Source organism: Trypanosoma cruzi, genomic scaffold (assembly GCF_000209065.1).
Source record: "Trypanosoma cruzi strain CL Brener 1047053516775 genomic scaffold, whole genome shotgun sequence".
Classification (NCBI taxonomy): domain Eukaryota; phylum Euglenozoa; class Kinetoplastea; order Trypanosomatida; family Trypanosomatidae; genus Trypanosoma; species Trypanosoma cruzi.
The window spans coordinates 133,811-144,179 of NW_001849560.1; the positions used below are offsets into that span (position 1 = coordinate 133,811).

At 50.0% G+C, this 10,369-nt stretch overlaps 4 protein-coding genes across 4 annotated transcripts, besides 16 other annotated features; all 4 read left to right on the forward strand.

Annotated features, from left to right (window-relative positions):
• Positions 1–2,120: a sequence feature (heterozygous, Esmeraldo-like haplotype).
• Positions 88–122: a microsatellite.
• On the forward strand, positions 258–1,193 carry Tc00.1047053510529.10 (hypothetical protein, conserved; the record flags this gene model as incomplete). Its single annotated transcript, XM_801289.1, has 1 exon — positions 258–1,193. The coding sequence occupies one exon, from the start codon at positions 258–260 to the stop codon at positions 1,191–1,193; it is 936 nt and encodes a 311-aa protein (XP_806382.1).
• Positions 1,332–1,367: a microsatellite.
• Positions 1,519–1,543: a microsatellite.
• Positions 1,604–1,783: a sequence feature (GA-rich).
• Positions 1,838–3,757, forward strand: Tc00.1047053510529.20 (hypothetical protein, conserved; the record flags this gene model as incomplete). Its single annotated transcript, XM_801290.1, has 1 exon — positions 1,838–3,757. The coding sequence occupies one exon, from the start codon at positions 1,838–1,840 to the stop codon at positions 3,755–3,757; it is 1,920 nt and encodes a 639-aa protein (XP_806383.1).
• Positions 2,121–2,341: a sequence feature (areas merged during assembly that could not be assigned to a particular haplotype. This can correspond to areas where the two haplotypes were merged or to regions with more than two copies in the genome that were merged during assembly.).
• Positions 2,342–10,369: a sequence feature (heterozygous, Esmeraldo-like haplotype).
• Positions 3,790–3,831: a microsatellite.
• Positions 3,997–4,018: a microsatellite.
• Positions 4,221–4,291: a sequence feature (A-rich).
• Positions 5,044–5,087: a microsatellite.
• Positions 5,177–5,240: a microsatellite.
• Positions 5,310–5,341: a sequence feature (AT_rich).
• Positions 5,429–5,479: a sequence feature (T-rich).
• Positions 5,504–5,555: a microsatellite.
• On the forward strand, positions 5,703–9,161 carry Tc00.1047053510529.30 (hypothetical protein, conserved; the record flags this gene model as incomplete). Its single annotated transcript, XM_801291.1, has 1 exon — positions 5,703–9,161. One exon carries the CDS (start codon positions 5,703–5,705, stop codon positions 9,159–9,161), a length of 3,459 nt encoding a protein of 1,152 aa, XP_806384.1.
• Positions 9,300–9,334: a sequence feature (AT_rich).
• Positions 9,996–10,369, forward strand: Tc00.1047053510529.39 (hypothetical protein, conserved; the record flags this gene model as incomplete). The annotated part of the gene is made up of 1 exon (XM_801292.1): positions 9,996–10,369. A coding segment is annotated over one exon (374 nt), but the record flags the coding sequence as incomplete, so codon positions are not given.

Sequence of the window (10,369 nt, forward strand, 5' to 3'; positions counted from 1 at the left end):
GCCTTTTTTTGGTCCCGTGTGTGTGTTGTGCTCTTGAGAGAATCCCCTCCTCTCCGCTCTGGCAAAATAAGTTATGGTCACAATTCCTTTTCTTTCTTTCTTTTTTTTTTTTTTCTTTTTTTCCTTCAAAAGAACGCTCTCCGGGTGCTGCTGGCTTCACGTGTCCGTGGGGAGGGGAGGAGGAGAGGGGCGTAGCGGTTACGTCACAGTCGTAGAGCTCACAGGGGGAGTGTCGTGTTGGTGGGAAGGGCCGTCACATGTCAACGTCCTCCCCTGCAGCCCACTACACCATCGACACCCTCCGCGGTGTCGGTCTGCTGCCGATGCAGTTGGCGCTCTCGCGGCAGCCACGACTGCGGCCGCACGTTAGGCATCTAAAAGGCCTCGTGTATCCTCTGCCGTACTACGCCATGTGGCGGGGTAACCACAACAAGTACATGTACAACCAAAGCACCGTCTCGCGCTGGGGAGAAGGCGAGACACGACACATGTACCATCAGCACTATTCACATGCGAAGTGTCCTACAGACTACGGCCGTGGTGGACGGGAGTTTGAGTATTTGTCTGTCAAACGCGGCCGGCTGGTAAAGAAACCGCTACCGCAGGTGCAGTACGTATCGAAGGGATCCAAGCCGACGTGGTTATTCAAGTCATGGCACACTCCGCTCAGTTCGCCAACGATGTGGGAACGGGAGGTACAGTACGCCGAGCATGTTCCGGAGCATCTGGGTGCAAAGAGACCCCTGGCTGTCGTTGCGCCTCGCACGATGCATCGCTATTTGTTTCTCATGCACATGGAGAAGATAACCATCACCATCTCCCCATTTCTTTTCGGGTATGGACACACGTTGCAGAAGGCGGTGATGGACTTCTACCGGCGTGCCATTAGCGCACGGGCACCTTTTCCGAAGGATAAAGTGTTTTTGTTTTACGCCATTGATCACATTACCCCACGCATTGAGGTGACGTGGCTCAATGGCAAAACGTACGTGCCTCCTTTGCTGGAGGGAACGAGTTCCCATGACCTTATTCAGATGGTGATGGAGGAGGCGTGGCTTGCCGCAGACCGCATGGGGGCAGAAGGACGTGTCCTGAACCCGTTGGCTATCGATGATTACAAGTGGGAGCAGCTTATCGTCTTCAAAAAGGTACGGGATAAGGAGGCAGCAAAGGGAGGTGGCAAGAAGAAGTAGGAATAAAGGAAGCAAAAGAAAAAAAAAAAAAGCAATTACAATAAAAAGATGGCTAGGCGTTCTTTTAACGTCATCCTACTTTTGTTTTTGTAGTTTTTGTTTTTTGCGGTTTTTACTGTTTGGTTGGCCGGAGCTGACGAGGAGGAAGAGGAGGAGGAGGAGGAGGGGGGGAAGAGAAATGTTGTTGTTTCTACCGTCAGCAGTAGCAGCCGTCACCCGCCAAATATATTATATTTACATACATGGAATGTGAGTGCATGCATGTAGAAATTTAGTGGTTGCACCTCCTTCTTTGTTTCTCTCCCTTCTTTCCATTTCTTTGCCGTTTTTTTCTTTTTTTTTTTTTTTTTGTTGTTGTTGTTGGTTGTATTTACATCACACGATTGCCCTTCACACACACACACAAACACAGAAGAGAGCAGCAGCAAACGAAGAGTAAGTTCACGAGCAAAAGGAAGGAAAAGTGCACCGAAAAAAGGAAGAAGAAGAAGAAAAAAAAAACAGGTGGGGAGAAAAAAAAAAAATAACTGAGGAAAGAGTGTTAAATAAAACAGGAGGCGAAGAACAGAATAAGAGGAAGAAGGTGGAGAGTAAAGCCGACGGGTAAGACACGGGGAGGGGGGAATTTTTTGACGTTGGGGCAAATGGATGTCTTTCGTTCCGGTCTTAGTGGTGCCTTTAACGGCGGCGGCCTAGAACACCTGCTACAACAACAGCAGCAGCAGCAGCAACAATTAACAAGCGCTACGACGACTGGCACGACTGTAGCCGGGACGGCGCCGTCCCGCATGGTTGGCAGCGGGAATGTGTCGGCACACACGACAGTGCACGTCACCACTTCAACGGAGGTGGACCCATTTGACGAGAAACGCATCGACGAAATTCGTAGGACACTCCGCATGTTGGAGGATATTGGACACGGGCGGCACATCATTAACTGGACGGAGTTGGTTGACCCAAGCCAGCCAGTGGAATCCGCGAAGAAAATCAGTGCTGCGTTGGCAAGGCCTACCACGGTTCCCGGTGCCATCTCGAGCGTTGCAGAGTGCATCACCACACCGGCTCACCTGTCGATTGTAGCTCTCCTAGACCCGCCCTTTTTGGCAAAGGTGCGGGATGCTGTATTGCAGGACCTCCTCAACGCTCTGACGATGGTGCATGAGTCTAACCCCATGCCAGTTTGCTCCGAGATGTTGGTAGAGATGGTAAAACTTAATCTCGTAGTACTTCGTGGCGTGGCATCGACGCTGGAGGCACTACTGAGTGATCCCAATAGTCGCCGAGCGGCCATCGCAGCACTGGGAAAACTGGCGGATCAGAAACGTGGAAATGAGGTGTTTCTGGGGGCGATGCAAAACCTGGAGCCCCTAGTGCGGATGATAGATGAGCCGGAATACGAGTACGACTGTCTCGCCATTTCGCGCCTGTTAGGATGGGGTGGTGCACACAGGGCAGCGTCGCTTGTGCCAGTGAAAAGAATGGATCACTCGTCCCCTGTGACTGCCATGACATATTTTCGCCAGCGCGATGAGCTTGTTTCCGCCACATTTGACGGAACGGTGACTATTTGGGGAACTCCACACCCGTCGACGGGGGATGTAAAGGCAGCCGTGGCGCTGGATCTCCCACAGTATTGTGTGCCTGTAGCAATGGACGGTCCTCCGCGAGGAAATTACCTGCTCATTGCTGGGATGCCTTTTCCTGCTGTGAATGTGCAGACCATGGAACTTGAGAGAGGAAGCATAAACTCTAATGTTATGAATAACAGCTTCAACAGTAGCGGCAAGAAGCGAAGTTCATTTGCGACAGTGTCCAGGGGACCCATTGTGCGTTTGCTCACCTGCAATGAGAGTACGGGGGCATGGACAAGTGGAGAGACGATAACGCGGAAAGAAAATGTCACACTGACCACGGCGGCCGCCTTAGCAAGTTTTGTCGTGTGTACCGCGGAAAGTGGCCCCAGCGACAAGTTGTCTGAGTCCGGGCTTCAGCACGATTTAGTTCTCCTCAATGGACACACCTCTCAGTTTTTACGGCGGTTTGAGCGGGTCCATGACGATTATACCACCATCATTCGCGCCGCGGAGGATGGTGATCGCATCCTCTTCACAGGCTCACGTGACTCCGTTGTGAAAGTGTGGGACATTCGTAGCGGCAACAATCGCGCCGGTTTAACAACGGCCGCCACGATGAGCGCTTTGGCGACGCCGTTACATCGTCTGAAAGGCAACCACACAGACACCATCACGGCAATCCTGCCCCACCGTAAGGCCCTGTTGACAGCATCCCTAGACGGTTCATTCCTAGTGTGGGATGCACGCCGCATGACCGCACCGATGCATGAGGTGCGCCTGAAGGACCCAATACTTGATCTCGCACTTGCAGATAGCGGATATGTTGTCATATCCACCGCGCGGGGGCTTAAGCTTTTCTCACTTGAGAGTCTTAAGGCACATGATATCATCCCTAACGTCGCTTTTACGCAACTTAAAGCAAATAATGACGGTAGTATCATTTTTGCTGCAGGCAATAGCGGGGTCAGCATATATGCGTTGCACCGATAACCAGAAATTGGAGAAGAGCAAAACAAAATGTGATATATATATATATATATGCACATATATATATATATATATATTTGAAGAAGGAGAAGAGGAAAAAAAAAAAAAAAGCAGGATCCATTGGCATGGGATTGTTATTCTGCAGCACCATTTATGTAAGAGTGTGAGACGAAGAAGAAAAGAGGAGGAAACCGCAATTTGGGAGGGGGATGTTGGGGTTAAAAGAGACGGAAGGGGAGGGATGTGTGTGTGTGTGTGTGTGTGCTCTTTAAGGAAGAGCGAGTGGTGAACATGTGGGAATGCAACAATAGATACGGCGCACACACGCACAAACGCACGCCAGTGGGAGGGGGGAAGAAACAAGGAGAACAACGAGAAAAATGCAAGAAAGGGGTGAGGAGAAAAACAAACAAAAACAAAAAAACAACTGTTTGGCATTGTTTAAGAAGAGAAGGCTGTGCGCAGGAAACAAACAAAAAGAAAAAAAGGAAAAGAAAGACACTACAAAAACTAAAAACTAAAAAAAAAAAAAAAAAAGAGATTTAGGGCGGGAGGAGGGAGGAGTGTGAGAGAGAAAACTAATACTATGCGTCCAGCAGACATGGATAAATATGTATTTATATACTGAATGAAATGCAGCGCCGGTATGTACTCGTTGATTGTTTGTCTTCTATTGGATGCGTTTAATTATCTTTCTTTTTTTTTTTTTTTTTGCGCTGTTATCAAAATCATTTATGCGGTATGTGTGGTTGTGTGTACGTGGAGGATCAGGAGGAGGGAGTGAAAGGGAGATGCAGAAGTTTGCATTTGATATTTTAAAAAACGTGTACTTTGGAAGGAAGGGAAGAAAGAAAGGGGCGAAGTGAAGTACACCGCGGTGACACAAACACACACACACACACAGCTGGGGTTTATGTGGGGCTTTCTCGGGGGATGATGCTCAGTGCCGTCAGGAGAAACGGCAGCAGTGAAGAGGCAAAAGAAGAAGAAGTGTGGGAGGAATGGATGGAGAAAAAAAAAATTTTTTTTAACAGGAGGGGAAATAAAAACCAAATGGAAAATGAAGCTGTGCTTGGCCATGAGCAGGGAGACAAGTTAACATGTCGGATGGAGACGGGGCAATTAGAAGGAGGAGGAACCAAAGATTAGAGAAGGAAATGAAAGCTGCTAATGATGACGGTTGGGAATGTGAAAGGGAAAAGCAAGGACAGGGTGGAATAAAATGAAGTGGCGTGAAGGAATTTATGCCTAACGACGTGCCGTTTCTTCTTGTGTCGTCTAGCGCCCCCGTGTGTCTGTGTCTGTGTGTGTCTGTGTGCCTGTGTGTGTGTGTTTTAGTTTGTTTTGTTTGTTTGTGGGAACCCTCTTCATCGTGGATTTTAGTTAGCCGTGTCTGTGCAATGGGAACACCTGTCATATTACATATATATATATATGCATTCATTCACACATGTACATGTGTATGCACGTATGTATTTATTTATGTCGGTGTTGGTGGCGGGTCGTTGTTGTTTTTTTTTTTCTTTTTGGTGGTTGCTTCGTTTGAATTTAACCCTTTTTTTTTTTTTTTTTTGAATAAAATTTTTACTTGCGCAACTTCTCTTCTGATTTTTTTTCCACCTTTCTTTTTGTTGTCTTTCTTGCTGCATAGAATGAAATGAAGGATTTGGCTCCTTTTTTTTTTTTTTTGTTGTTGTTGTTGTTTCTTTTTTTCCCTCTTTTTTTGTCGCGTGCATGCATAATTATTTATGTTTGTTTGTCCCATTTTCGTCTGTCCGTCCGTCTGTCTGCCTTTTTGTTTTTGCCCGTTCCCTCCATATGTGGGGTTTGTGGAAGTAATGAAGCGACGGTCCACCTTCTGTTCCTTTTTTTTTTTTTTTTCTTTGCGTCAGTGTACTTGTTGCGTATTACAAATAAATAGGACGCCCTTGGCGAGGTCCATTCACACATGATGCGTGCGCGGAGGGTTGTGGTGGCACTGTCGCCTCTCGCGCAGCTCTGCGTCCATGTGCAGTGGCGTCTTTACACGCCGATCTGGCAGCCGGACCCGGCGGTGGATCACGTTGCGCCACTCCGTGAGAGCGACGAGAACCGAACGCTGTGGGCGTCCTCTGCGCCGATTGCAAATGTTAGCGACGCCATTGCAGCATGGATACGTTTTGGAAACGATCCAGTGCTGCACACCGCGTTGCCCGTCATTCACGCCGGCCAAAATGAGCGGACGAGGACAGACGGCTCGTCTGCTTCCTTATCATTATCGTCTCTGCCATCGCCATCTTCAACCTCTCCGTTTGCAACCGTCGAGGATTACATGGGAACAAACATGGTGTTTGGCTCCCCCGAGCACGTAAAGGATAGCGCAGCGGTGTGGGCGTCGTACTTTGAACGGCGTTATCTGAGCCAACTCCGGCATTCCCGTCGCACGGCTGCCAACCACGTGGGTTTGGTCAATGCACCAGACGTATTCACTGACGAAGCGGACCGCCCGGAAACAAAGTGGTCGCAGGATACCCGGTTTCGCGAACGTGCATACATGGCGGAGAAGTTTTTAAAGGAAAAGGTGGCCAACTTGCAGCAGCTTGAACAGGCCCTAAAGCAAGCGAAGCCGGCGGAGTATATTGCCTTCCACGATGCCCTGCAGCAGCAGACCCTAACTCTCATCCCACTGCCATCTCCAAGTGTTTGGCACTACGGGGGTGCCCGCCGCACGCAGTGGGCGGAGCGGTTTCTTCCACTCTCACATGAGGCACAACAATTTTTCACGACTGTTCTCGCTGAGGATTTGAAGAGAGCTGGCGATGCGCCTGAAAAAGTTTTGCAGAAAGTCGCAGCGGTGTTTGCAGAGGTGGGAAAAATTCTCCTGCAGCGTCACAGGCGTTGCCTCGGTGGCCGTGAATGGTCTGCGCTGGCACCGCACGAAAAGGATGAATTCTGCATGAAGGAGGTTGAACGATGGAAGCAGCAGGTGGAAGTTGGGGAGTTTGACCCGCCGCTAGATGGGGACGACGACCCCACTTCAACGGAGTGGCAAAGTGAGCACGATGCCATCATGCAGCTCATGACGGCAACCATTGATGGGCTCAGCTTTTCGGCACTGGAGTTTTGGACGCACACAATCCGCTGTGAGGAAATGGAGACCGAGCATATTCATACGGAGAAACGTGTGCGTGCCATCAGTGCCGCTGCAAGGAGGGCCATGTATGATACTACATCTTACGAGGCGGTTCTGCAGGGTATTGTGGATGCCGTTGCGAAGGGGCAGTTGGATATGAAGGCGGCGGGATTTAAACCGCACATGAACGACATCTGGTGCCAGTTAAATTACGCCAAATTTGGGGCTTCCACTGTGACGCAGCACACGACAACAGCACGCCGACAATTGAATTATTTTCATGCTGGGTTACTGAAGGAAGTTGCGGCGACTGCGGCGTTGTACTACGCAACGAAACCTCTCAGTAGTTCTTTGGACTATGCGTCGCCGTACAAGTTTCGTCGCTCGCTCGTTGGGCTCTTTTCTACCTACGGTGTGGAAATGGTCTACGCGGTGCAACGACCGCTGCTTTTTAGCGCGGCAAATCTTGCGAAAGCGGAGGATTTAATACGAGGTGTTGTAAAGAACGTGGCGCGCCCTTTTGGTGAACGCCGGCGTGCCAAATTGAAGCAGTTACGTGCCAACCATCGGCGTCTCGCAACTCCTGTGCAGGGGGTTGTGGTGTCTGCCGTGGTGTCGGATCTCCTTGAGAGTGGTGCCGATGTGTCCGAGGCGAAAAAGGCTGAAAAAATGCAAGAATCCGTGACCTTTTGGCCACTTGGTGCGCGGCGCGTTGTTTCCTACGATTGGCCGACACCTCACTTTGATGCTCTGAAGAGACGAGTTGCCGCCGCGGGGTCCGCAGTGACGGCGCAGAGCACGAAGGAAATTCAAGAAATCAAGCGAAATGCGTTTGTGGAGGTGTCGCTCTGGCGACGTGTGACGGCCGAAGAGACGAAGCAACGGCGCGATGCGGTGGAGGAGGAGACGCGGCGAGTTGCGGACGTTGTTCGGACGATTCCACCGCTCGCGCAGGTGCAGCAGTACGCCACGTCACTGTACCAACGAATTGAAGATGCCGCACCTTTTCCCGCAGCCACGGACAACAACGCCAAAAGTGAACAAGAGGATGATGAGTCCTCCTGGGAGTTCGTGGTCATGCTAGACGACCGTGTGGTGCTCAACGCGAATCAGGCGGCTGAGTTGTATCTTCCATACACGGACGCCAGTGGAGTGCCCATCCCGCAAGGTGAGTGCCGTGTGCGGGTGCGGGGATTTGACGTGGATGTGAATCCGACGCTTAACCCGGCTTTTTGCAGTGAGGCATTTTCAACGCCATTTCAAGTCTTTGACGCCATCCCCCAACTCGTGCAGCAGTTTTTTGGAACGGCGAAACCGTCGGTTGCTGAGGTTTCAGACATCCCCTCATCAAAGTTTATCCAATTTTGTGCGTTTTTGCGCGAGGCGGGGCTGGATGTTCCGGTGCAATGCGAATTTGAGGCTGGTCAGGTTCTTAACGCGGAGGGCGATGTGTTCATGGAATATTTCTTAAATCTGCTTCGAAGCGACAGGTTTCATCGTAGCTGTGCCCAGGCTGGCCTGACGGAAATGCAGCGGGTGATTGAGTCCTCGTGCCGCGCCCATTGGGAGGTGCACCATCCCGGTGCAAATGAGGCGGAGTGGGCAGAAGCGCGCCGCCGAGTGCTTGATCGGGCAATGGAGAAGGAAAGAGAGTGGTGGTTTCCAAATGAGATGTTGGACGTGACGAATATGTCACCAGGAAGCAATCACGGTTTGAGGCTCCCAATGTACCCAGCAACTGTGCGGTACGGAAGAGAACTTTGTACGCTTCTTGCAGCGGAGGGTCAGTTCGATAACAACAGTGGACTTTCTGCGACATGTGCGGTAAATGGCACTGGGGCGGCAGAGTCGATCACGTTTAGTACTGGCGATCACATTTCTTCGACATTTTCTATGGAGGAGGCGCTTGCTGTGGCGAAAGGGGCTTTGCGTAATGCACATGACCGTCAGAATACACTTGCTGCCTTCCGTCTGGGCCCGCTATCGAAGCATTCACAAGTGCTGCTGTTTTGCGGCATCAATGCCACGGAGTTTGGCGGCAAGTATGCCCGCACCTATACCTACGCCTTTGAGAAGGCCAAGAAGGAACTGGCGGAAACGTTTGTGTCGGGCCGTGTGGTGCCTGGTGTGGATGAGGACGAGTTGCTGCGCGTCTCAGATAAAGAAGGGGTCGATCGTTTTGCCTCCTCGACGCATCCAGAGCAGCGAAAGACACAATTTGTGCCGCGCGTGGGTCCTGGTGGAGCACCCATAGAAGACCCCACAGCCGATCAGAAGACACAGTGGGGAAGATGATGGCCAATCCTTTTGTGTGTATGAGAAGGCGAGAAAGAGAGAGAGAGAAAAAGTTTTTGTTGTTGTTGTTGTGGTGGTGGTGGTGGGGAGGTGTCTGCAATAGGGTGGCTGTGCTCTAGAGGGGAGAACTGTATTTAGTATTTAAAAAAAAAAATTTTTTTGTAAATTTTAATGCCTTTAAGTCAAATAAAATTAAAAAAAAGAAGGGAATCGGGTGTGGATTGGGGAAGTGGCATCATTTTGCCCCTTATTTTTCTTCTTCTTAAAACAGGAAGGACGGATCTCTTGTGGTACCGCGGGGAGTGACCCCTTTTGTGCATATGAATAAGCCGCCCTCCGTTTGACACTCTTCTGTGAATGAATATATGCGTATGTACATGTACCACTGTGCCTCTTTTTGTACTCCGTTATGTCGTGTGGGTTGCTAGACTGCGTCTGGAGAGGTGGAGGGTGACACGGGAAGACGGAAGTGGAAGAAGGGAAGTCTGCCAAGAAGCGTTTGCAAGTGCGCTTTCTTTTTTCTTTTTTTTTTAAGCACCACATATCCGCTTCCAAGCTTCCAATTGCACACACACACACATCGTGATTCTCTCCTTGGCTGTGTGAATAAACGATAGTGCCTCCCTTTTGTGTGTGCGTGGGGAGACAAAAAGGAAATAACGAAGCACATAGATATTAATATACCAGAGGTATTTTTTGTTTTAAAAACATATATATATAGAGAGAGAGAGGGAGAGGAAGTGTGTGTGTGTGTTTTTGTGGTTTTGAGTGGGCAACTGGATAGAAAAGGGGGAGGGGGGAAAAAAGCAAAGAATTTGAGAATACAAGACTTCAATGTTACCGTTTCTACAGCGCCATTGGGAGGCCGGATTGGAAGGCCCTCTTATCGAGGAAATGATCAGCAGTGCCTTCAGCGACTTTGCCCCTTACGCAGGCGCAGAGCAACAGCAGCTGCGGTTTGTCCGCCGACAGATGGATGGCACAACGTCGTCCTTTATGTACGATGACGAGGGGGATTGGGCTGTGAATGTTGAAAATCGAAACATTGGCGCCGTGGCATTTTCAACGAGAAGAGAGGTCTTGTGTGACTTGCGTGCACGGGTTCCATTGCGATTAGGTTCCGTGGAGAATGATAACCATAACGACAAGCCAGGTGGCAATGCTGACCGGACGGAAATTTCTCACGCAGTCTCTTCTCAAACAAGAGA